The 24,270-nt window shown below is 41.2% G+C and overlaps 1 protein-coding gene across 2 annotated transcripts in view; it reads left to right on the top strand.

Moving 5' to 3' along the window:
- The first annotated feature begins 1,339 nt into the window (after nucleotides 1-1,339).
- The window catches only part of CFAP251 (cilia and flagella associated protein 251), an 89,943-nt gene continuing 67,012 nt past the window's right edge, over nucleotides 1,340-24,270 (top strand). Inside the window, exons 1-4 of one of the 2 annotated variants that reach the window (XM_075834285.1) lie at nucleotides 1,340-1,437; nucleotides 9,990-10,268; nucleotides 13,726-14,007; nucleotides 14,197-14,337. In XM_075834285.1, coding sequence (XP_075690400.1) covers nucleotides 9,996-10,268; nucleotides 13,726-14,007; nucleotides 14,197-14,337 — 696 coding nt within the window. In that variant the 5' untranslated portion in view covers nucleotides 1,340-1,437; nucleotides 9,990-9,995. Of the gene's footprint in view, nucleotides 1,438-9,989; nucleotides 10,269-13,722; nucleotides 14,008-14,196; nucleotides 14,338-24,270 lie in introns of both variants that reach the window. The other variant, XM_075834278.1, reaches the window with a different exon arrangement.

The following is a 24,270-nucleotide window of genomic DNA, read 5'->3' as shown; positions in this document are numbered from 1 at the left end:
TGTGAACATAGCTTTAGACCCGGTTCACACCTTTTGCGGTCCGTATATAACGGATCTGTAAAACATGGACAGAACATGGATGGCTTCTGTGTACTATCTGTGGTTGTTATGTCGCCATGCACTTGAATGAATGAGACTGAGTTGTAAACACAGACAGTAATAGTACCTGCTCTGAGTTTTGCCATTCGGTCTCAAGTCCCCCACATGGATCCATGAAAACCACAGTGGTTTGCATGGGGACATAGAAATGAATGGGTCAGTGAGCTGTGCATTAAAAAAAAACGGATAGCGGAAAACGGATAGCGCACAGACGAAAACAACGGTCGTGTGCATGTAGCCTTAGAAGAATATACTGATTTGGATTTGGAAACAGGAACTGCACCCAAAAAAAGGGACACTAAGGAGGCATGCACTGCTATGTAATGACAATTAATATTTGATGCTGGACATGTCAATATTTTACAAAATAATACCACTTATTAATGGAACTGAACATTGTAAGGAGCCGTGTATAACAGTGGCACTCAGTGCATATCTATCTGCGGCTTTTATAGAGTAAAGTGTAGATAGATAGATAGATAGATAGATAGTGAAACAAATATATCCAGCAGCACCAGTATACGGTGGGTGCAACTCCTCAGGAACAGACCACGTTCTAATTCCAATAATATCCAAAAAAGAGGCAGCACTCCGCAGAAAATATAGTAAAGGGTGTATTTATTGCCCCCTGTGCGTGCAACGTTTCAGCTCTATCCTCTGCTTGAGAAAGGCTCTAGAGGATAGAGCTGAAACGTTGCACGCACAGGGGGCAATAAATACACCCTTTACTATATTTTCTGCGGAGTGCTGCCTCTTTTTTGGATATTATTAGATAGATAGATAGATAGATAGATAGATAGATAGATAGATAGATTAGATAGATAGACATATAGTAGATAGATAGATAGATAGATAGATAGATAGATAGATAGATAGATAGATAGATAGATAGATAGATAGATAGATAGATAGATAGACATATAGTAGATAGAGAGATAGATAGATAGATAGATAGATAGATAGATAGATAGATAGATAGATAGATAGATAGATAGATAGATTAGATAGATAGATTTTGTTTTTTAAATATATCAGTGTTGGGGTGAGAATTCTACCCTGCAGCTAAACTGCAATGTAAACTATATACAGTGTTCCCTATAGAAGACGCAAATACAAAGCCCGCTCAGTTATACAGCTCAGCTGATAATAACCACACGTCCACACACTATTCACCGGGTACGAACCGCTTTCCCACAATCCCGTGCGAAGTAAAGTGCAGGAATCACAGGAAGACACAGCCAAAACGTGACTTCCGTGTCGCCATAGGAACTCAGTGTAGTTTACTGTTTGGTTGCTAGGTAACGCTCCTGGAGGCTGGTGTGCGGGCTGTTCCTTGCTGTAAGTAGGTTGTATAGGGGAGATATGTAATAATATTATTATTATTGTGATGAGTGGCTGAGCTCTCAGGGCTGCGTGCTGTACAGTATCTTCTTTAGAATGGGATCTGCCGTTTTCCTCTGTACAGACGATTATGATTGTTACGTTTATGGGACTAAAATGATCAGTTCTGACCAGTGGAAATATCTACTGGTTACTGATAAAATACTATGTAAATACCAATGGATTTGCAGCGATCTGAACGATTTTCTGTCCTAAATATTAGTCTGATTATTGTAGATATCTCACAATATTTCACTACCAGTGTGCTGAAAATTAGCAGAACTATGGTCAGATCGATATTTTTTCTCTATGTCCTATAAGAGTTTAGTGATTTTTAGTATGCATGTCTATATGTATAATGGCTATAATTCTTTATCTATTAGTCCAGGGCTCCACAGCGATTGAATGTGATCAATGATCAAACATGTGTGTGGCCCTTTAAATTGCATTGCAATATCGCATGTTATGTTAGTCTATAGGATCACATGACATAGCATGTGTACGGATGATGCTATGTGTCTGCGATTGTAAAACATTTAACACTGTTGCATTTTTTGAGATTATCGCCCAACTTCTTACTATGGGTATGTGCACACACACTAGTTACGGACGTAAATCGGGCGTATTAACCCCCGAATTACGTCCGAAATTACGGCTTGAATGCGTTGACAAACATGTGCCCATTGAAAGCAATGGGCAGACGTTTGTTTGTTCACACGAGGCGTATATTTACGCGCCGCTGTCAAATGACGGGGCGTAAATAGACGCCCGCGTCAAAGAAGTGACCTGTCACTTTTTGGGGCGTAATTGGAGCCGTTATTCATTGACTCCAATGAAAAGCAGCGCCAATTACGTCCGTAATGGACGCGGCGTTCAAGCGCCTGCACATGCCGTTACGGCTGAAATTACGGGGATGTTTTCTCCTGAAAACATCCCCGTAATTTCAGCCGTTACGGAGGCTGCCGTGTGAACATACCCTATCGCATATCGCATGTAAATTTGTGTTGAAATCTCATACGAGAGTACAATGCAACACATGGCATGCGGTATGTCGCTGTGGCCCTCTTGTTTTAGGCTATGTGTGTCAGTTTTTTGTCTTTTGTTCCTGACAGACAAGTCTTTACATCCAAGCAATTTTAGTGATGACCTTTTAGAGCTATTAGCATATAAAAAGAAATAAATATTTAAATGTAACTAAAATTATTTAGTAAACTAGGTTTGCCTGTGTCTTTACGCTATTTTTATATATATTATGTGTAGTTTAGGGGATTGGAGGTAAGGCTAAAAGGGTTATCTCAACAAGAGAAATAAGCCACCCCCATGATCAGGTGATAGCTACAGATCCGGAAACCCCCAGCGATTAGTTGATATGTTCGAGGGAAGTTGTGGCCATGGTGTCCATTCAAATTAATGAGAAACCATAATATAAATGGCTCTCCTCTCTGGCTTATAGCGCAAGGTCCTAAGCGCCCCCCCCCCCCCCCATGACATCAATTGCCCTATTAGGACCTACGTGTTGTTGCTGTTGTGAGACAATAAGCCAATTCTTTTAAGATTATGTTTACGGTCAATGTAGAGATGTATTTTTTTTATGTATTATTGTTTTTGCTGCTTTTTTTAAATCTCTTAATGTTCCTATATAATGTATTACCATACTAAAAAAAAGAAAAAACCTTTGTGAGACGCTATTATGACTGTATATAAACCAAAATTGCAGCATGGATCAAAGACACCCTGAACATGAAATACCAAAATAAATATATACACTACCGTTCAAAAGTTTAGGGTCACTTAGAAATTTCCTTATTTTTGAAAGAATAGCACAGTTTTTTTCAATGAAGATAACATTAAAGAGGCTCTGTCACCAGATTCTCAAACCCCTATCTCCTATTGCATGTGATCGGCGCTGCAATGTAGAGAACAGTAAAGTTTTTGTTTTTTTTAAAACGTTCATTTTTGGCCAAGTTATGAGCTATTTTAGATTTATGCAAATGAGGTTTGAAATGGACAACTGGGCGTTTTTTTTTTCGTTATGTCCAACTCGGCGTGTATCGTGTTTTTAACTGGGCGTGTTTATGTGTATGACGCTGACCAATCAGTGACCAGTCAGCGTCATACACTCCTCAACATCTGCACGCTCCTCTCCTGAAATATTCTGTGCTGCCTTAAACTCTGTGGACAGGTCAGGATCTGTGGGGAACCCGCTCGATCCACTATATAAGGCTGCGCCTCCATCCTCTTCTGCCCCAGTCACTTATTCCCAAGCACTGTAAACTTTCAGATTGGTTGCGCTGTGAATATTCGGAGAACGTGATTGGTTTATGTGCAGGGTAATGAACATACAGACAAGCAGTAGAAGACTGAATTCAATGAAATGCTCAGCCCTTAGTCAGTCTTCTACTGCTTGTCTGTATGTTCATTACCCTGCACATAATCCAATCACGTTCTCCGAATATTCACAGCGCAACCAATCTGAAAGTTTACAGTGCAGCATTTAAAAAAACAGGATCCTAACCTGTCCACAGAGTTTAAGGCAGCACAGAGTATTTCAGGAGCCGCGTTCTGCTCCCGTAGGTAAATGGGGTAGCTGCACTGCGAAGACCGCACGGAGAATTCACCGGCGATCAGGATACAACGTAGCAGCTAGATGAGGGGAACACACCCAGCTGCTAAGTGAGACACAGCAGGGCGCGCTGCCAACAAAACCGTGCTGTCAGCCGTGCAGTAGGATCTTGTGCGGGGTGGTGACTTGCCAATCATGTGAAGGTGTTATTGAGGACAGGAGTGGAGGAGAGGTAACAGACTGAGAGCTACGTAATGGTAAGAGTAGAGTTCACAGCAGCACAGAATATTTCAGGAGAGGAGCGTGCAGATGTTAAAGAGTGTATGATGCTGACGGGTCACTGATTGGTCAGCGTCATACACATAAACACGCCCAGTTAAAAACACAATACCCGCCAAGTTGGACATAACGGAAAAAAAAACGCCCAGTTGTCCATTTCAAAGCTCATTTGCATAAATATAAAATTGCTCATAACTTGGCCAAAAATGAACGTTTTAAAAAAAAACAAAAAACGTTGCTGTTATCTACATTGCAGCGCCAATCACATGCAATAGGAGATAGGGGTTTGAGAATCTGGTGACAGAGCCTCTTTAACCCCTTAAGGACGCAGCCTTGTTTTGGCCTTAAGGCTCAGAGCCCATTTTTGAAATCTGACATATTTCACTTTATGTGGTAATAACGTCGGAATGCTTAAACCTACCCAAGCGATTCTGAGATTGTTTTCTCGTGACACATTGGGCTTCATGTTCGTGGTAAAATTTGGTCGATATATTCAGTGTTTATTGGTGAAAAATTGCAACATTTAGAGAAAATTTTGAAAAAATAGCATTTTTCAGAATTGAAATGCATCTGCTTGTAAAACAGACGGTTATACCCCCCAAAATAGTTACTAGTTCACATTTCCCATATGTCTACTTTAGATTGGCATCGTTTTTTGAACATTCTTTTATTTTTCTTGGATGTTACAAGGCTTAGAACATAAACAGCAATTTCTCATATTTTTAAGAAAATTTCAAAAGCCTTTTTTTTTAAGGTACCTGTTCAGTTCTGAAGTGGCTTTGAGGGGCCTATGTATTAGAAACCCACATAAAACACCCCATTTTAAAAACTAGACCCCTCAAAGTATTCAAAACAGTATTTAGAAAGTTTTTTAACCCTTCAGGCATTTCACAGGAATTAAAGCAAAGTGGAAGTGAAATTTGCAAATTTCATTTTTCTTGCTGAATTTCAATTTTATTCAATTTTTTTTCTGTACCACAGAAGGTTTTATCAGAGAAACACTACTAAATATGTATTGTCCAGATTCTGCAGGTTTTAGAAATGTCCCACATGTGGCTCTACTGCGCTCGTGGACTAAAACGCAAGCCCTAGAAGCAAAGAAGCACCTAGTGCATTTTGAGTCCTCTTTTTTATTAGAATATATTTTAGGCAGCATGCCAGGTTTGAAGAGGTGTTGAGGTGCCAAAACAGTAGGAATCCTCCAATAGTGACCCCATTTTGGAAACTTCACCCCTCAAGGAATTCATTTATGGTTGTTGTTACCATTTTGACCGCACAGTTTTTTCACAGCACATATTTGAATTAGGCTGTGAAATGAAAAAAATGTAATTTTTTCCAATAAAATGTCATTTGTGATCAAAATTTCTTATTTTCACAGGGAACAAAATACCCCATTTTGTTGCCCAATTTGTCCTTAGTGTGGCAATACCCCATTTGTGGTGATAAACTGCCGTTTGGGCCCATGGGAGGGCTCAGAAGGAAAGGAGCGCTGTGTGTTCTTTGGAGTCCAGATTTTACTGGATTGGTTTTCGGGTGTCATGTCGCATTTGCAGAGCCTCAGAGGTATCAAAGCAATGGGAACCCACCAGAAGTGACCCCATTTTGGAAACTACACCCCTCAAGGAATTCAAATATGGTTGTTGTTACAATTTTGACCACACAGTTTTTTCACAGCACCTATTTGAATTGGGCTGTGAAATGAAAAAAATGTAATTTTTTCCAATAAGATCTCATTTTTTTTCAAAATTTCTTATTTTCACAGGGAACAAAATACCCCATTTTGTTGCCCAATTTCTCCTGAGTGCAGCAATACCCCATTTGTGGCGATAAATTGCCGTTTGGGCCCATGGGAGGCCTCAGAAGGGAAGGAGCGCTGTGTGTCCTTTGGAGTGCAGATTTTGCTGGTTTGGTTTTCGGGTGCCGTGTCGCATTTGCAGAGCCCCAGAGGTATCAAAGCAATGGAAACCTACCAGAAGTGACCCCATTTTGGAAACTACACCCCTCAAGGAATTCATTTATGGGTAATGTGACCATTTAGACCCCATAGTTTTTTCACAGAACTTATTTGAATTGGGCTGGGAATTAAAAAATAAATATTTTTTCCAATAATATGTAGTTTTGGCTGAAAATTTCTTATTTTCACAAGAAATAGAATACTCCATTTTGTTAACCAATTTGTCCTGAGTGCGGCAATACCCCATTTGTGGTGATAAACTGCCGTTTGGGCCCATGGGAGGGCTCAGAAGGAAAGGAGCGCTATTTGTTCTTTGGAGTCCAGATTTTGCTGGATTGGTTTTCGGGTGCCATGTCGCATTTGCAGAGCCCCAGAGGTATCAAAGCAATAGAAACCAACCACAAATGACCCCATTTTGGAAACTACACCCCTCAAGGAATTCATTTATGGGCGTTGTGACCATTTTGACCCCATAGTTTTTTCACAGATTTTATTTGAATTGGGCTGGGAATTAAAACAAAATTATTTTTTTCCAATAATATGTCGTTTTGGCTGAAAATTTCTTATTTCCACAAGAAGCAAAATACCCCATTCTGTTGCGCAATTTGTTCTGAGTGCCGCAATTCCCCATTTGTGGTGATGAACTGCCATTTGGGCCCATGGGAGGGCTCAGAAGGAAAGGACCACCATTTGGCCTACTGGGGATTTTCTAGTGCGAAGTCATGTATGCAGAAGCCCCTGAGGTACCAGTACAGTTGAAACCCGCAAGAAGTGACCCCGTTTTAAAAACTACACCCCTTAAGACATTCATCTAGAGGTGTAGTAAGCATTTTGACCGGAGACCTACACCCCATAAACTGTAATTTGGGGTGTCCCGGGTATGGCAATACCCTACATGTGGCTGTTATCAGCTGCCTGGGCACACAGCAGGGCCCAGAGGGGACAGACGAGGGGGGATAAGCTGTGCGGAGTGCATCAGGGTAAGCAAAATTGGGGTAAATTATAAACCAAGGGATGTATGATAAATTTTAAAACACTCTTTCATACAGAGCTCTGGTTATTCGGGACACGTGTCACATTGATATATTGTGTCATCCCTTATTGCCCTCTTATAGCAGACTTTTCACCTCTTTTGACTTTTTCCCTTCTTGCCAGTTTGGGGAACTTCTCCTGGAAAGTGTTGCCCTGGTACGATGCGTGTGGCCTCGCTTCCAGAAGTACTGGGTGGCCCCCCTTCTTGGTCCCTAAAGATTAGGTTCTTGATAATCACCTCTTGAAATTCCAGGAAAGTTCCCCTCTGGCCTGCACATCGATGTAGCACGTACACATTGTACAATGCCATCTGTATGAGGTGCTCGGCCAGCTTCTTATACCTCACATTTTTCTTTGCCACTCTGCCCTGAAGGCCAGCATCCCGGAGTCGCCTCTTCACTGTAGACGTTGACACTGGCGTTTTGCGGGTACTATTTAATGAAGCTGCCAGTTGAGGACCTGTGATGCGTCTATTTCTCAAACTAGAGACTCTAATATACTTGTCTTGTTGCTCAGTTGTGCAGCGGGGCCTCCCACTTCTCTTTCTACTCTGGTTAGAGCCTGTTTGTGCTGTCCTCTGAAGGGAGTAGTATACACCGTTGTAGGAAATCTTCAGTTTCTTGGCAATTTCTCGCATGGAATAGCCTTCATTTCTAAGAACAAGAATAGACTGTCGAGTTTCACATGAAAGCTCTCTTTTTCTAGCCATTTGGAGAGTTCAATCGAACCCACAACTGTAATGCTCCAGATTCTAAACTAGCTCAAAGGAAGGTCAGTTTTATAGCTCCTCTAAACAGCAAAACTGTTTACAGCGGTGCTAACATAATTGCACAAGGGTTTTCAAGTGTTTTCTAATCATCCATTAGCCTTCTAACACAGTTAGCAAACACAATGTACCATTAGAACACTGGAGTGATGGTTGCTGGAAATGGGCCTCTATACACCTATGTAGATATTGCATTAAAAACCAGACGTTTGCAGCTAGAATAGTCATTTAGCACATTAACAATGTATAGAGTGTATTTCTGATTAATTTAATGTTATCTTCATTGAAAAAAACTGTGCTTTTCTTTCAAAAATAAGGAAATTTCTAAGTGACCCTAAACTTTTGCACGGTAGTGTAGATTACAGCAGTGATTTTTATTTAGAAAAGCGATCATTTTTGACGGCGTTATGACCTAATTTAGCTTTATGCTAATGGGTTTCTCAATGGGCAACTGGGTGTGTTTTACTATATGACCAAGTGGGCATTGTGGAGAGAAGTGTATGACGTTGACCAATCAGTGACCAATCAGCGTCATACACTTCTCTCCATTCATTTACACAGCACATAGTGATCTTAATAGATCACTATGTGCAGCCACATACACACACATTAATTTTACTCAAGTGTTCTGACAGTGAATATACATCACTACCAGCCAGGACGGGATGTCTATTCAGAATCCTGACACTTCGGTAACGTTTGTGTGAAATTTACAGCAAGGCAAGCGTAATCTCGTTTTAAATGACAGTTTACAGCGTAATCTCGCGAGATTACGCTTGCCTTGCTGTAAATCTTACACAAACGTTACCGAAGTGTCAGGATTCTGAATAGACATCACGTCCTGGCTGGTAATGATGTCTATTAACTCTCAGGACACTTGAGTAATGTTAATGTGTGAGTATATGGCTGCACATAGTGATCTAGCAAGATCACTGTGTGCTGTGTAAATGAATGGGGAGAAGTGTATGACGCTGATTGGTCACTGATTGGTCAGCGTCAACCACTTCTCTCCACAACGCCCACTTGGTCAAAAAGTAAAACACGCCCAGTTGTCCATTAAGGTACTCATTAGCATAAAGCTAAAATAGGTCGTAACTCTGTCAAAAATGATCGTTTTTCTAACTAAAAACCACTGCTATAATCTACATTATAGCGCCAATCACATTATGTACAAGATAGGGCACTTATAATGTGGTGACAGAGCCTCTTTAAAGGCTAATTTTTTTTTTTACATTTCTTAGCCTACCCCAAAACCTTTTGTTTCTTTTTTTTTTGCGGGACAAATGGGGTTTCTTATTATTTAAAATTGGAACGGATATAAATACATTTTGTACTTTTTTTCTCATTTTATTTATTTTTATTTATTTATTTGTGTTAAGTTTACTATATTTATTTATTTTTTAATCATTTTTTTTTTCTATGGGGGCATAGGTTAGCAGGGAACACATTATTTATATGTTCCCTGTGGCCCCTATATATAGCGGCCCCTGATAACAGTGATCTAATAGTAACAGCCCATTAGATGCCTGTTACCAGTGATCTGTATAAAAAGACAGATAGAGAAGACACAGATCGCCTCTTCTCTGCATTCCTTTAAGCCCCCTCTATACAGGGAATCCCTGTGATGTCATTACTGATGTCCCAAGCCTCCCTAAAAACTGCAGAATGCAGAAGCAGCACTTCCACATTCAGTAACGCAGCGGTCAATATGAGCTCTGTGTTCAGGGGTTGTTTGTGACAGGGAACTGATTATTTCAGTTCCCTGTCAAAGTCCAGTGCTAATGGCACTGCATAATTACCGGCCTGCTGGAAAAGGTATCATGCCATTAGCCAGTTAATTTACGTGGGGCGGGCGGGAAGGGGTTATACAAACTTTAATGATTACAATTCCACTGAAACAATATAATCCAATGCAGAGCAAGATGTCTGAAGATAATGCTGATCTTCAAGAAGAAGAAATGTCCTGTAATGCAGTTGTCCAGGATGTCCTACTTCAAGTTCATGAAGAAGAAACTGGGAAGTGTAATGAAATTCAGACAATATCTCCCACCTCTGGGCCTTCTCAGGAGCAGTCCCCTGAAGCCACTAATGGAGAGTTGGAGGAGCAAGTAAATGAACCAGTAACTGAAGAAGAGAGTCCTAATGCTGCACTGGAAGAAATGTTTAATGATGTAAGAAAGAAGGAAGCCATTGAGGTAGAATTTACCATTTATTTTACATACTTTACTTCGAGGTATAGATCAGGTTTGTTGGGCATTGGGCAATGTTACTGTAAAATAGGGTTTAAAGGGATATTCCTGATTCAGCAAATAAATGTTATTTTTTGTATAATGGAAAGTTATGCTTTCATTTAAAAGGAACATTCATTGTTTACTTCATAGTTACATAGTTTGCGGGTTGGAAAAAAACCTAAAGCTGGCCATACACATTAATTGTATGTCGGCTGAACCCGACGATTTCGGTGGGTCTGGCCGACCGTCTAATTTGTATGGCGGTGTCTCCACTCTCTTTCAACAGCAGATGTCGGGGGATCGAAGAATTGGACTGTTGGATTCCAACATGCCCGGTCCTTTTGTTTGCAAGGAGATCACTCGCTGCCAGAGGAGTCTGGTAGCAGCTTTAGTCCTTCTCTCTATTAAGAACACATGCACGCTAGGCAATATGCATATGTATGGGGGGAGGGTCAGGAAGAATAGCTGTCAACCAAGAGTAGCCAGATTACGACCATGAAGTTTAACCTTTTTAAACTTACAAACACCAGTGGATCCAAAGGAAGGAAAAAAACACCCGTAGGCTGGGTTCCCACCGGTCGGATACACTGTAAAAAAACTGCGCAGCATATCCGACCTGGAACCCGCAGCACCTTCCGTCCGAAAAATCGCACCTCATTGTGGTGCGGTTTTTCGGACAGAATTTCCACTGCGTAAAAAGCGCTCATACTTACCCACTCCCTCCTTTGACGTCCGCTCCGGCCTCCGACGATGACGTTGCAGTCCATGTGATTGGCTGCAGCGGTCACATGGGATGAAACGTCATCCCAGGAGGCCGGACTGCAGGAAGAAGGAGGGTGTTCTGGGTAAGTATGAGGTTTTTTTTTCCGGAGTTGGGATTTTTGTGGTGTAATCGCTGCAAAATGCGCAACACTTGGCTTTCTGTTGCAGGTTTTCCACATTCAATTCAATGAGGAAAACCGGCAACAGAAAATTAACATAAATGCAGCATAAATTGACACGTTGCAGAATAAAATTCCGCACTGCAGGTCATTTTATTAACATTTACGCTGCGTATTTTTCCGTAATGTGGGCATGAGATTTTCTAAATCTCTGTAAATGCTGCAGAATTTCCGCACACAATTCCGTTGTGGAAAATCAGCAGCGTTTCCGCTATGTGGGAACCCGGCCTAAAAATGTTTTATAAAGGGGTAAGATAAGGCTGGGTTCACACGTGGCGGAATTTCACTTAAATTCCGCTGCGGACACTCCGCAGCGTTAATCCGCAGCGGAGCCGTTTCTGCATTGACTTCCACTTCTATTTAGAAGTGTTCGTTTAGACGATGCGTAACATTCCGCTGCGGAGCATAGGCTGCGGAGCGGAATTTGGTGTCCGCAGCATGCTCTGTCTGTTGCGGAGCAGTGGCGGACTCATGGCGGAATTTCTCCATTGACTTCAATGGAGATTCTAAGTTCCGCAATGAAGTCCGCAGCTGTCATGCACATGTTATGTGTGCTGCGGATACGTCTTGCTTTTTTGCCATGACATTTCTTCATTCTGGCTGGACCTATGTATTTCTAGGTCTACAGCCAGACTGAGGAAGTCAATGGGGCTCCCGTAATGACGGGAGCGTTGCTAGGAGACGTCTGTAAATAGTCACTGTCCAGGGTGCTGAAAGAGTTAAGCGATCGGCAGTAACTGTTTCTGCACCCTGGATAGTGACTACCGATCCCAATATACAGCAACCTGTCAAAAAATATAAGTTCATACTTACCGAGAACTCCCTGCTTCTGTCTCCAGTCCGGCCTCCCAGGATGACGTTTCAGTCTAAGTGACGGCTGCAGCCAATCACAGGCCAAGCACAGGCTGCAGCGGTCACATGGACTGGCGCGTCATCCAGGGAGGTCGGGCTGGATGCCGAAAGAGGGACGCGTCACCAAGACAACGGCCGGTAAGTATGAAATTCGTTTACTTTCACTAGGGAAAGTGCTGTCCCTTCTCTCTATCCTGCACTGAATAGGGAGAAGGGAAGCACTTTTCCCGCAGTCCGCAGCAGCTAGTCCGCATCAATTTTCTGCACATTTTGTGCAGATCCGCAGCAGAATCTGCAACGCAGATTCTGTGCGGCATTGATGCGGACAGTTGCGGAGGAAATCCGCCACGTGTGGTCATGCCCTAATACTTTCTTCTCTAGAATCCATGCCTTTCCTAATACAAAGACAATATCTGGTTGGCTTTTGATGTAACAGACTGGCATTACATGCTATAATTTAAAGTGGTTGTTCAGTTTTAACGAAAAGTTATACAATTTTCCAATATACTTTCTGTATTAATTCCCCATGGTTTTCAAGATCTCTGCTTGTTGTTATACATTGTTTACTTCCAGTGGATAGGATACTGTCCATGGTCATGTGATGGACACACAGGTGCTGGGATCATTAGAAGACACAGCTCTGATACACATACTGTAACTGTACGGGAATCTCAGAAAGTGTTTAATTCCTCTGCTGTTAAAGAGGCTCTGTCACCAGATTTTGCAACCCCTATCTGCTATTGCAGCAGATAGGCGCTGCCATGTAGATTACAGTAACGTTTTTATTTTTAAAAAACGAGCATTTTTGGCCAAGTTATGACCATTTTTGTATTTATGCAAATGAGGCTTGCAAAAGTACAACTGGGCGTGTTGAAAAGTAAAAGTACAACTGGGCGTGTATTATGTGCGTACATCGGGGCGTTTTTACTACTTTTACTAGCTGGGCGTTCTGACGAGAAGTATCATCCACTTCTCTTCACAACGCCCAGCTTCTGGCAGATCACGCTGTGACGTCACTCACAGGTCCTGCATCGTGTCAGACGAGCGAGGACACATCGGCACCAGAGGCTACAGTTGATTCTGCAGCAGCATCAGCGTTTGCAGGTAAGTAGCTACATCGACTTACCTGCAAACGCCGATGCTGCTGCAGAATCATCTGTAGCCTCTGGTGCCGATGTGTCCTCGCTCGTTTGACACGATGCAGGACCTGGGGCAGGAAGTGAGTGACGTCACAGCGTGATCTCTCGAGAACACGGCTGTGTCTGCACTGCCAGAAGCTGGGCGTTCTGAAGAGAAGTGGATGATACTTCTCATCAGAACGCCCAGCTAGTAAAAGTATTAAAAACGCCCCGATGTACGCACATAATACACGCCCACTTGGACTTTTACTTTTAAACACACCCACTTGGACTTTTGCAAGCCTCATTTGCATAAATACAAAAATGGTCATAACTTGGCCAAAAATGCTCGTTTTTTAAAAATAAAAACGTTACTGTAATCTACATTGCAGCGCCTATCTGCTGCAATAGCAGATAGGGGTTGCAAAATCTGGTGACAGAGCCTCTTTAACGAATGCGTATTTTATTTATTTGCTTTTGTTCATTTTATTTGTTCAATATTGATAGCAGGATGTTACAGATGAGGAGACTTCACAAAGAGGAAAAGATGAAAAAGAGGACAGAAATTCTGCACAGGTGTCATGTGAGAATTGTGACAATGACATAACAGAGAGCCTAGTGTCCGGTGAAATAAATAATTGTGTCTCAATATCTCATGATGTAAATGACAAAGAAGATGCTGAGGAAAAGGCAGTCATAGAGGTCTCGGCCGCTGAAGCCTCCCTTGTCTACACTGCCACCCCACGGACCGTGTTTGAAGATGAAAACTCAATTTCTACAGATAAACCTCTTGTGAGTGATAAGAATGGCCGGGTTTCATTGTCAGTACCCCTGTTTGACTATTGCTAGGTCTGGGCTGGGTCTAGATTTTTAATGAAGGGCTATGGGATAATCTGTATATTCCATATTATTTGCCATCCAGTTCTAAGATGCATTCATGTATATGCAGTACTAATGGTTATTGTGTTTTGTTTTCTGCAGAATTTAGCATGGTCTTTTGGTATGAATAGCAATATCCCAATTTATAATCTTCATGATGAAGAGCATCAAGTGGCTGTGTATGTGTCTGCTCATACAGCTGTTATCCATGATTTCACCCTGAATCGTCAGCGCCACCTACAGGTAAGGAATAGAAGGCGGTGAGCACTTTCCTAGGTTCACTACAAAATAGCATGGTCATCTTTTGTTCGAAAGACCCTGTAAGGGATTCTAAAGGGGAAACTCCACATCTTCCACCAGTCGGACATATAATCTTAAGGCTGGATTCCCACACAGTGAATTTGTGTGTTTTTTGTGGCGTTTTTAAGCCCTTAATGACGCAGCCAATTCTTTGTGGGGTGAATTGGGCAAAAAATTCCGCTATCGTTTTTTAGGTTTCTTTTTTATGGTATTCATCGTGTGGTAAAAACTACATGTTAACTTTATTTTACGGGTTGATACGATCATGGTGATACCAAATTTATAGATTTTTTTTTAAATATGTTTACCACTTTTATAAAGAAAAACCTTTTTTTAAAAAAAACTAAATTGTTTTGTGTCTCCATATTCTGAGAGCCATAACTTTTTGTATTTTTCTGTCAATTGAGCGGTGTGATGGCTTATTTTTTGTGGTGCGAGCTGTAGTTTTTATTGCTATAATTTTAGGGTACATGTGACTTATTGATCACTTTTTTTTACATTTTATGGAGAGCTAAGATGACCAAAAAACAGCAAATTTTTTTTTTTTTAAATTACAGCGTTTATTGTGTGGGTTTAATAACGTTATATTGTAATAGTTCAGACTTTTACAGACGCAGCAATTATTTTTTTTAACATTAGTTTAGGGAAAAATCGGGAAAAGGTAGCTTTTAGAACTTTTATTTTTTTATTTTTTTATAAGTTCCCCCAGGGAACTTGAGCCACCGATTGTTGGATCGCTTGCACTATATACTGCAATACTAATGTATTGAAGTATTTCGTGAGAATGGCATACCTGGAGGCCTTCATTAGGCCCCCAGGCTTCCATGACAACCATCGGCACTTCGTGATCACGTCCCGGATGGGGCTGATGGGCTGTTGGAGGGGGCCGCCCCCCTCGTTCTAACAGCTTAGATGCCGCGGTTGCTATTGACCGTGACATTTAGGTGGTTAAATGTGCAGAATCAAAGTGATCTTTAGATTCTTCCCATTGCAGTGAAGAACACCAGCTTGATATGGAGCGCGCTCAGCCCGTGAGCCTGCTCCATACTTCCCCTTGATAGCTGCTACGTGCATGTATATGGAATGTAGTTAAGAGGTTAATGGTGTTTTCAATAGCGTTTTTACGTCTTTTTTAAGTGCAACCAAATGTTAAAGTCTATAGTAAAATAAACGGCACTACATACAAATGCGTTTTAGTTTGTGGCGACTTTTTCTATATATCTTGATAGGCTTTTCTATAGGAATTTAAAAGTGCCAGAAGAAAAGTATATACAAAATGACACTAAATGAAAAACGCCATAAAAAACGCATATTAATAATGTTAGTGTTTTTAAAAGCGTTTTTTTGATGCAGTGTAAGCTGCCAGAAAAATTCTGTGCGTGAAGGAGGCCTTATAGTAGTTAAGAGGTGTTTGCTCTAGAAGCGGCTTTAGTCTGAGATACCACAGCTGAATAAGGTTATTACACAAACTAAAGGGACACTCCAGCCAGGAAACAGGAGAATCACAGGCAAAGGACAAGCAGCAAATGAAGGTATAAGTAGACCAAGGGCGAGAGCTAGAACCGTTTGGCCAGGCTGCGATAGGCTCTCCCACTCCTCAGCCTACCAGCTTGAGTGGTAGCAGATCGAGTCACTCTAGCAGACCTAGGAACAGATGCAGACTGATTAACCACGGGCGTCGACACAGAAGCTGTGTCAGGCAAATCCTTTACAGTTGGTGTCTGTATTTCTTAGTGGGTTTTTTCTACCAGTAGTTATCAGATGGAACCAGAGAGATAACTGACAGTGAACTGTTTCTTTAACAGGTTCCCGACCGCTGGCCGTAAATATACGGCCAGCGGTCAGGGTCTCTAAAGTCCGGCGTATAGTATATATACTCTCAATGGGAAGAAGGAAGGAGGCTGGCACTACCAAAACCGCACAGTCGGAATAGGAGTTTCTGAAAAGGTGCCTCCTATTGGAGAAAGGAAAGTTACTGTAGGTAATCTTGGCTTTAGTTTAAATGATAATTTTTCTGCTGAAGATAGAAAAATGTTACATATTTTAATGGATGTCCCTATTGAAGAAGTGGATTGTGAATCACAATCGTACAATATTGAGAAGTTTCAGGGTGGGAGACCATCCACCTTTAACCCTCCTTTACCTGCCGGTTCACAATTAGATTTATTTCAAAAAGAGGTTTTACGTGATGTAAAATGCCTCATTTATCCTTCAGCCATTCCTAATCTATCAGTAGAGGAAAGGAAGGCATTGAAATGGTTAAGTTCTAATAATAATATTATTTTAAAACCGGCAGATAAAGGAGGGAATATAGTATTACTGTCCAAAGAATATTATATTCAGGAGGCCCATCGTCAGTTAGATGACAATTCGGTCTATGAAATCCTCAAACAGGAACCAACTTCATTATACCTAAGGTTATTGAGATCACTATTGAGAAAGGGGGTTGAGGGTGGTTTCTTTTCTGAAAAATTCGGAGAGAAATTAATTATACCATTTCCCAATAGACCATACTGGTATTTCATCCCAAAGGTACATAAATCAATGGAATTTCCTCCGGGCCGCCCCATTATAGCGGGAATTGGATCAGTTACTGAGCCACTTTCACGCTATTTGGATTGGGTTATGCGCCCATTATTAAAGAATATTCCTTCCTATTTACAGGATACACAAGATTTCTTGTCAATAATTATGGACTTTGGTTGGCAAAAAGGATTTAAATTGGCTAGTATTGACGTCGAAAGCCTATACACCCGTATCCCTCAGGATGCCGGTGTACAGGCCGTTAGACGTCAATTGCAGTATACTAAAAGTGATCATGCATTTATTGACTTCATATGTGAGGCATTACAGTATGTGTTGAGTCACAATTCCTTTCAATTTGATGACATCTGGTATCGACAAAAGTCAGGAACGGCGATGGGTACTCCCGTAGCTCCGACTTTTGCGAATTTATTTTTAGCGGATTTTGAAGAACAAATGATATACAATCTTTCGAATCCCTATGCCAAATACCTACAGTTATACCTACGTTATATAGACGACATTTTTGTAGTGTGGTCTGGTACCCAGCAGGAGTTTCTAGACTTTGTAAAATACCTCAATGCAAATTCGTCAAATATGAGCTTTACACATAAATTTGGTAATCAAGAAATTGAGTTTTTGGATGTATATGTAACAATAGAGGAGGGAGTAATTCAGACTAAAGGTTATCGAAAACCAACAGCCACTAATACATTGTTGCGGTATGATAGTTATCACCCTAGACATATAACTAAATCTTTACCTTATGCTCAATTTTTGCGTCTAAGACGAATTAATAGTAGTGACTTGACATTTTATAAACAGGCAGATGAGATGAGTCAAAAGTTGGAAGCAAGAGGTTATCCGGTACAATTGGTAAAAGATGCTTTAAATAGAGCTAGTGTAATTAAACAAACATCGTTATTCCATCATAAAAAACATAGTCGAAAAACTCCTATGAAAAAAGATCAGAGATTTGTTCTATCCTTCGGTTATAGCCCAATGAGTGATGTTATTCGAACAAGTATTCGAAACAATTGGCACCTAATTGAGAATGATCCATTACTTATGGAAGTCGCAATTAGGAAACCAATTGTATCCTTTCGTAGATGTAAAAATTTAAAAGATATTTTAGTCAGGGGACGTTTTTCCCAAAAAGAGAAGTGCAAAGAAAATTGGTTGACAGCTAATAGTCCAAAGGGTAACCACAGATGTGGTCAATGCAATTATTGCAATTCCATAATACGTACAAGGAACCTGAATTTAGGGGGCATTACGTTTGAAATTAATGGATTAATAACCTGTAGGACTCAATATGTTGTTTATGCAGTAATTTGCGATTGTGGTAGATTTTATATAGGAAAAACTATACGACCTATGTATGTAAGATTTCGTGAACATATAAGATCACTAAATACATGTGAGGGATGCCCTAGGTTGATACAACATATGCAGGAGAAACATGAAAATAACGCTCGATGTATGCGATTTGTGGGTATTGTTCACATTCAGCCATTGGTGTTAGGAGGAGACAGACACAAATCTCTGCTGCAGAGAGAGGCAGAGATTATTTCTCTGACAGGTGCACTAGGACCGCTCGGTCTCAATGATCGGAATGATCTGAGTTCGTTTTTAACATGAACCTTATTTGTTTTTAGAGAATTTTTGTATTGTAATTTTGATATTCTAAGATTAGAATGTACTAATTGTATGAACCATCTAAGTATACTGTGCATTTCCCTGTCTTTTTTAATTTTTTGTTATGTAACAATGTGTACTAATTTGTGTATAAAAAGGCAGGTGAAGGAAGTGACGCTAGGGCCTTGAGAAAGCGTGTACCAGCACGTGAAACGGCCGTAGGCATTTCCACATCCTGACCTAGATCCTCTTTTGTAATAAAGAACGAATTTTTTGCCAGTTTCGGTGAGTGCCTCGATTATTCCTCTACATATAATATAGTATATATACGGCCGCACTTCAGAGACTGTGCACACGCGATCGCGTGCACACAGCTCTATGCCCTGGCTGTTGCTAACAGCCATGGGCACTGGGCAGAATGTCAGGGGTCAATCTTTTGGCCCCTGAACATGTGATCGCTGTGACAACCAATCACAGCGATCACATGCATTTCTGCATAGAAAACAGTGTGCACGCGATCGCGTGCACACAGCCCTGTGCCCTCGCTGTTACCAACAGCTCTGGGCACTGGGCAGAGTATCAGGGACCAATCTGATGGTCCCTGAACATGTGATCGCTGTGACAACCAATCACAGCGATCACAGCGATCACAGCGACCACATTTGTTTTATTTTGAGTTTTCTGGCAGTAAATCTCCTGCCTCTTTTCTTCTCCTCAAATATTGTTTCAGTTTGAGGAGAAAAAGAGACTCGGGAGAATTGCTGCCAGAAGATTACAGTGAAAAAAAAACAAACAGTTACACTATAAAACATTCTCTGTATAGATAGATTTCTATCTATCTATACAATCTATCTATCCATCTATCTTTTTTTCTATCTATCTACCTTTCTTTCTTTTATTCTATTAGAATAGGCAGGTAGGGAGTATATAATTATATATATATCCACATATATATAATATATATAGCAATAGCGGTTTATTTTTTTGTTAGCGGTAGTGTAGATATATATAGCAGTTAGGCCCCATGCACACGACAGCAAAAAACCTCCGTTTTTGCGGACCGCAACTGCGGTCCGCAAAAACTGAGCCATTCACTTTCATTGAACGCTGACACCTTTCAGTAGCACTACGGAAGGGTGTCAGTGCCGTGGAAATGTTCCGGGAATTATGGAACATGTCCGTTCTTTCGCATTTTGCGGGCCGTGCTCCCATACTTTGTATGGGAGCACGGCCCGAAAATGCGGCTGTCAGTCAGCGGCCGGCCGTGCCCGCGATCGCGGACAGCAATTGCGGGCACGGTCGTGTGCATGGGGCCTTAGTTTGTGTGTTTTATAAAAAAAATAAAAAAATAAAATTTGTTTAGTTAGTGTTAGTGTTAGTTACGTTATGGCGAGGAAGTTGTTTAGCGCCGAGGAGGCATACGCCATGCTGTGGTCTGAGTCGGAGACCGCATCAGAGATGGCGTCCGAGCTGGAACCTGTTTTAGGTAGTGACGATGACAGCGTCACTTCAGGTTCATCTTCAGGGGACGTTGTCCCTGATGCAGTCGAAACTGCAGAACATGAAAGCGCAGGGCCAAGTAGCGCTGTAGCACGGGACAGCCTGGTCCCTCCAGTCCAGGCTCTTGTATGGGCACCTGCCCCATCTTTTGGGCCTAGAATCCACGGATTTACGGCCACTCCTGGCATAACCGTGGACAATACAAATTTTGTCCAAATGGATTACTTCCATTTATTTATAACGGACGACATCCTAAATCAGATTGTCCACGAAACAAATTTATATGCCACGCAATATATAAGGCAGAAACCTTCATCCACCCATGCCAGAGATTGGACGCCCACCAATTTGCAGGAATTAAAAAAAAATTTGGGGCTCACCCTAAATATGGGTATTGTCAAAAAGCCCTCCATTAGGTCTTACTGGTCAACAAGACCCGCCCAAGCCACCCCAGTATATTCTGCAGTAATGCCCAGGTCTCGTTATGAGACAATAATGAGGTTCCTCAACTTCAATGACAACGCACAGGCCCCCCCAAGTACCGATGCAAACCGGGATCGGTTGTTCAAAATAAGACCGCTAATAAATTCCCTGAATAATTTATTTCTGCAACTCTACACCCCTGAGCAGAATGTAAGTGTGGACGAGCAGATATTTTGGAAGTGTTAGGGTATGTTCACACGGCCTATTTACGGACGTAAATCGGGCGTTTTTGCCCCGAATTACGCCCGAAAATAGCGCCTCAATAGCGCTGACAAACATCTGCCCATTGAAAGCAATGGGCAGACGTTTGTCTGTTCACACGAGGCGTATATTTACGCGCCGCTGTCAAATGACGGCGCGTAAATTGACGCCCGCGTAGAAGAAGTGACCTGTCACTTCTTTGGCCGTAATTGGAGCCGCTATTCATTGACTCCAATGAATAGCAGCGCTAATTACGGCCGTAATTGACGCGGCGTTCAAGCGCCTGCACATGCCGGTACGGCTGAATTTACGGGGATGTTTTCAGGCTGAAACATCCCCGTAATTTCAGCCGTTACGGACCCCTGCCGTGTGAACATACCCTTATAGAAACTCTGTTGAGTTTTGTAAAACCAGCTTTGAAAAAAAGCGATATGTGAAATAATCTTCTTCTATCGTCCGCCCTCCTACATCTCTATGTGATAAATAAGGCCCACATATTTAGTATCCCCATGCACGGGAGAAGTGGCAGAATGTGAAAGGAGATTAATTTTGTCCGTGGTCTATACCGTGTGTGAAAAATGCTGGTATAAACTGACGCATTTGCTAAAAAATTGCTAATTTTATTTTGTTCCATCTTATTCAAGAAACTTTCAGAAGAAAACTGGACTGTCTAAAAATATGATAAACCCCTTGAAGAAAACCTTGTGGGGTCTACTTGTGCGAATGAAGTCATTTATGGGGTGATTCTAATCTTTCAGCAGCATTAGGCCCCCCAGAAAACAGTATGCGGCTATAAAGTCAAGTGCAGAATTCCTGGACCGAAAAGGCCAAAAAGCCTCCTTTTATGCCAAGCCCTGGCACATGCCCGCACAGTGAATAAGGCACACATATTTGGTATCCCCATGCACGGGAGAAGTGGAAGAACGTGAAAGGAGATGAATTTTGGCCGTGGTCCATACCGTGTGTGAAAAATACTAGCCTAAACTGACGCATTTGCTAAAAAAGTGCTGATTTTATTTTGTTCCATCTTATTCAAGAAACTTTCAGAAGAAAACTGGACTTGCTAAAAATATGATAAACCCCTTGAAGGAAACCTTGTGGGGTCTACTTGTGTGAATGAAGTCATTTATGGGGTGTTTCCAATGTTTCAGCAGCATTAGGCCCCCCAGAAAACAGTATGCGGCTATAAAATCAAGTGCAGAATTCCTGGACCGAAAAGGCCAAAAAGCCTCCTTTTATGCCAAGCCCTGGCACATGCCCGTGAATAAAGCACACATATTTGATATCCCCATGCACGGGAGAAGTGGAAGAACGTGAAAGGAGATGAATTTTGGCCGTGGTCTATACCGTGTGTGAAAAATACTAGCCTAAACTGACGCATTTGCTAAAAAAGTGCTGATTTTATTTTGTTCCATCTTATTCAAGAAACTTTCAGAAGAAAACTGGACTTGCTAAAAATATGATAAACCCCTTGAAGGAAACCTTGTGGGGTCTACTTGTGTGAATGAAGTCATTTATGGGGTGTTTCTAATGTTTCAGCAGCATTAGGCCCCCCAGAAAACAGTATGCGGCTCTAAAATCAAATGCAAAATTCCTGGACCGAAAAGGCCAAAAAGCCTCCTTTTATGCCAAGCCCTGGCACATGCCCGCACAGCGAATAAGGCACACATATTTGGTATCCCCATGCACGGGAGAAGTGGAAGAATGTGAAAGGAGATGAATTTTGTCCGTGGTCTATACCGTGTGTGAAAAATACTAGCCTAAACTGACGCATTTGCTAAAAAAGTGCTGATTTTATTTTGTTCCATCTTATTCAAGAAACTTTCAGAAGAAAACTGGACTTGCTAAAAATATGATAAACCCCTTGAAGAAAACCTTGTGGGGTCTACTTGTGTGAATGAAGTCATTTATGGGGTGTTTCTAATCTTTCAGCAGCATTACGCCCCCCAGAAAACCGTATGCGGCTATAAAATCAAATGCAAAATTCCTGGACCGAAAAGGCCAAAAAGCCTCCTTTTATGCCAAGCCCTGGCACATGCCCGCACAGTGAATAAGGCTCACATATTTGGTATCCCCATGCACGGGAGAAGTGGAAGAATGTGAAAGGAGATTAATTTTGGCCGTGGTTCATACGTGTGTGAAAAATGCTAGCATAAACCGACGCAATTGTTAAATTCTTGCATTTTTTTCCAATTTTGCCCACTTTAGAGAAAAAAAAATAAATTATATATACTGACAAATGCCACTAAAACAAAGCCCTATCTGTCCTTTAAAAAGGGTGTAAAATTCAAAGATGAACTTTATTCACCTGCTGAGTTATAGTCATCTAAAGAAGCGCATAGCAAAATTGTGAAATTTGCTCTGGTCATTTAGCTGTAAAACAGCCTAGTCCTTAACCGGTTAAAGCGTACCAAACCTTTCAGATTACGCTTCAGAATAAGCTGTCATATGTGTGTACATGAGGAATAACACTATATCTGGCCATTATATGACTTGTAGTCTGCATTTTTTAGCAGTTTTCCTCTCCGCAGGCTCCATCTCTAAATCTCAGTTTTCCCTGAGCTAGTGGGCGGAGCCTAACTGCTATTATGTCTGCTAGACGCAAGAGCATATCCTGCTCCATCTCTATCTATCACATATAAGAAGCAGAAGCCAAAGCATGGAGGACATTATACATGAGTAATGAGCAGTGGGACTGTGAATTCTGCACTGGGGTGAGACAATAACACTTACCAGAAGCTGAAGCAGCATCTCTGGGTGTCTCTCTGTCTCTTTCTCACGCTGCTCCTGCCCCTCTCCCCACTTTATAGACTTCTATGAGCTTCTGTAACCTGATCCCTCATTGAGCTGATAGTCCGTCTTGATAGTGGCATTCTTGCATGTGTGACAGATTTGTTTGACAGTGAAGTAGCAAGTCTCCATTTTACATTTAATGCTAGTTATGTATCCTGTAAATTACTTCATTCATTTAAACAGATTATTTGTTTATCTATAATGCATATTATATTGCTAAGAATCTTGTTTCTGCTCCAAGACTATAACAGTAGAATTCATTTTGTCTTCTGCTTCCCAAACTAATAGGGCATTTATCTAGAATAATTAACCCATATTCCTCATGTCATCTCCTTACTTTTACCATATGCTCTTACAATTATACCATATGGTTCATGCCTACTGTGCGGCCTGAGGTTTTGGAATAAAATAGTGTGGTTTATAAACTTTTATGAAAATTAAAATTACTGTGAAACCAGAACATCTGATATTTTCATATCATCTAAATAGGAATGATTATAAATATTTTATTGCTGGCGAGACGTTGTTTTGGAACACCAGCTGCAACCAAATGCTCTTCCCCTTTAGAACATGTAGGGATTTCTGGTTAATTGTGTCATTTTAGCAGAATAAGGTTTCTAATGTTCTTTTGTCCTTTTCCTTTTAATGTTTTGCTGGCATATTGACTATGTACGAGAAAATATATAGACAAAAAATATTTTTATATTGCCATCTTTACTTAAAGGTGTTGTCCGGTTT

Source organism: Rhinoderma darwinii, chromosome 1 (assembly GCF_050947455.1).
Source record: "Rhinoderma darwinii isolate aRhiDar2 chromosome 1, aRhiDar2.hap1, whole genome shotgun sequence".
Taxonomy (NCBI): Eukaryota; Metazoa; Chordata; class Amphibia; order Anura; family Rhinodermatidae; genus Rhinoderma; species Rhinoderma darwinii.
This window is presented reverse-complemented; position numbering and strand designations above follow the sequence as displayed.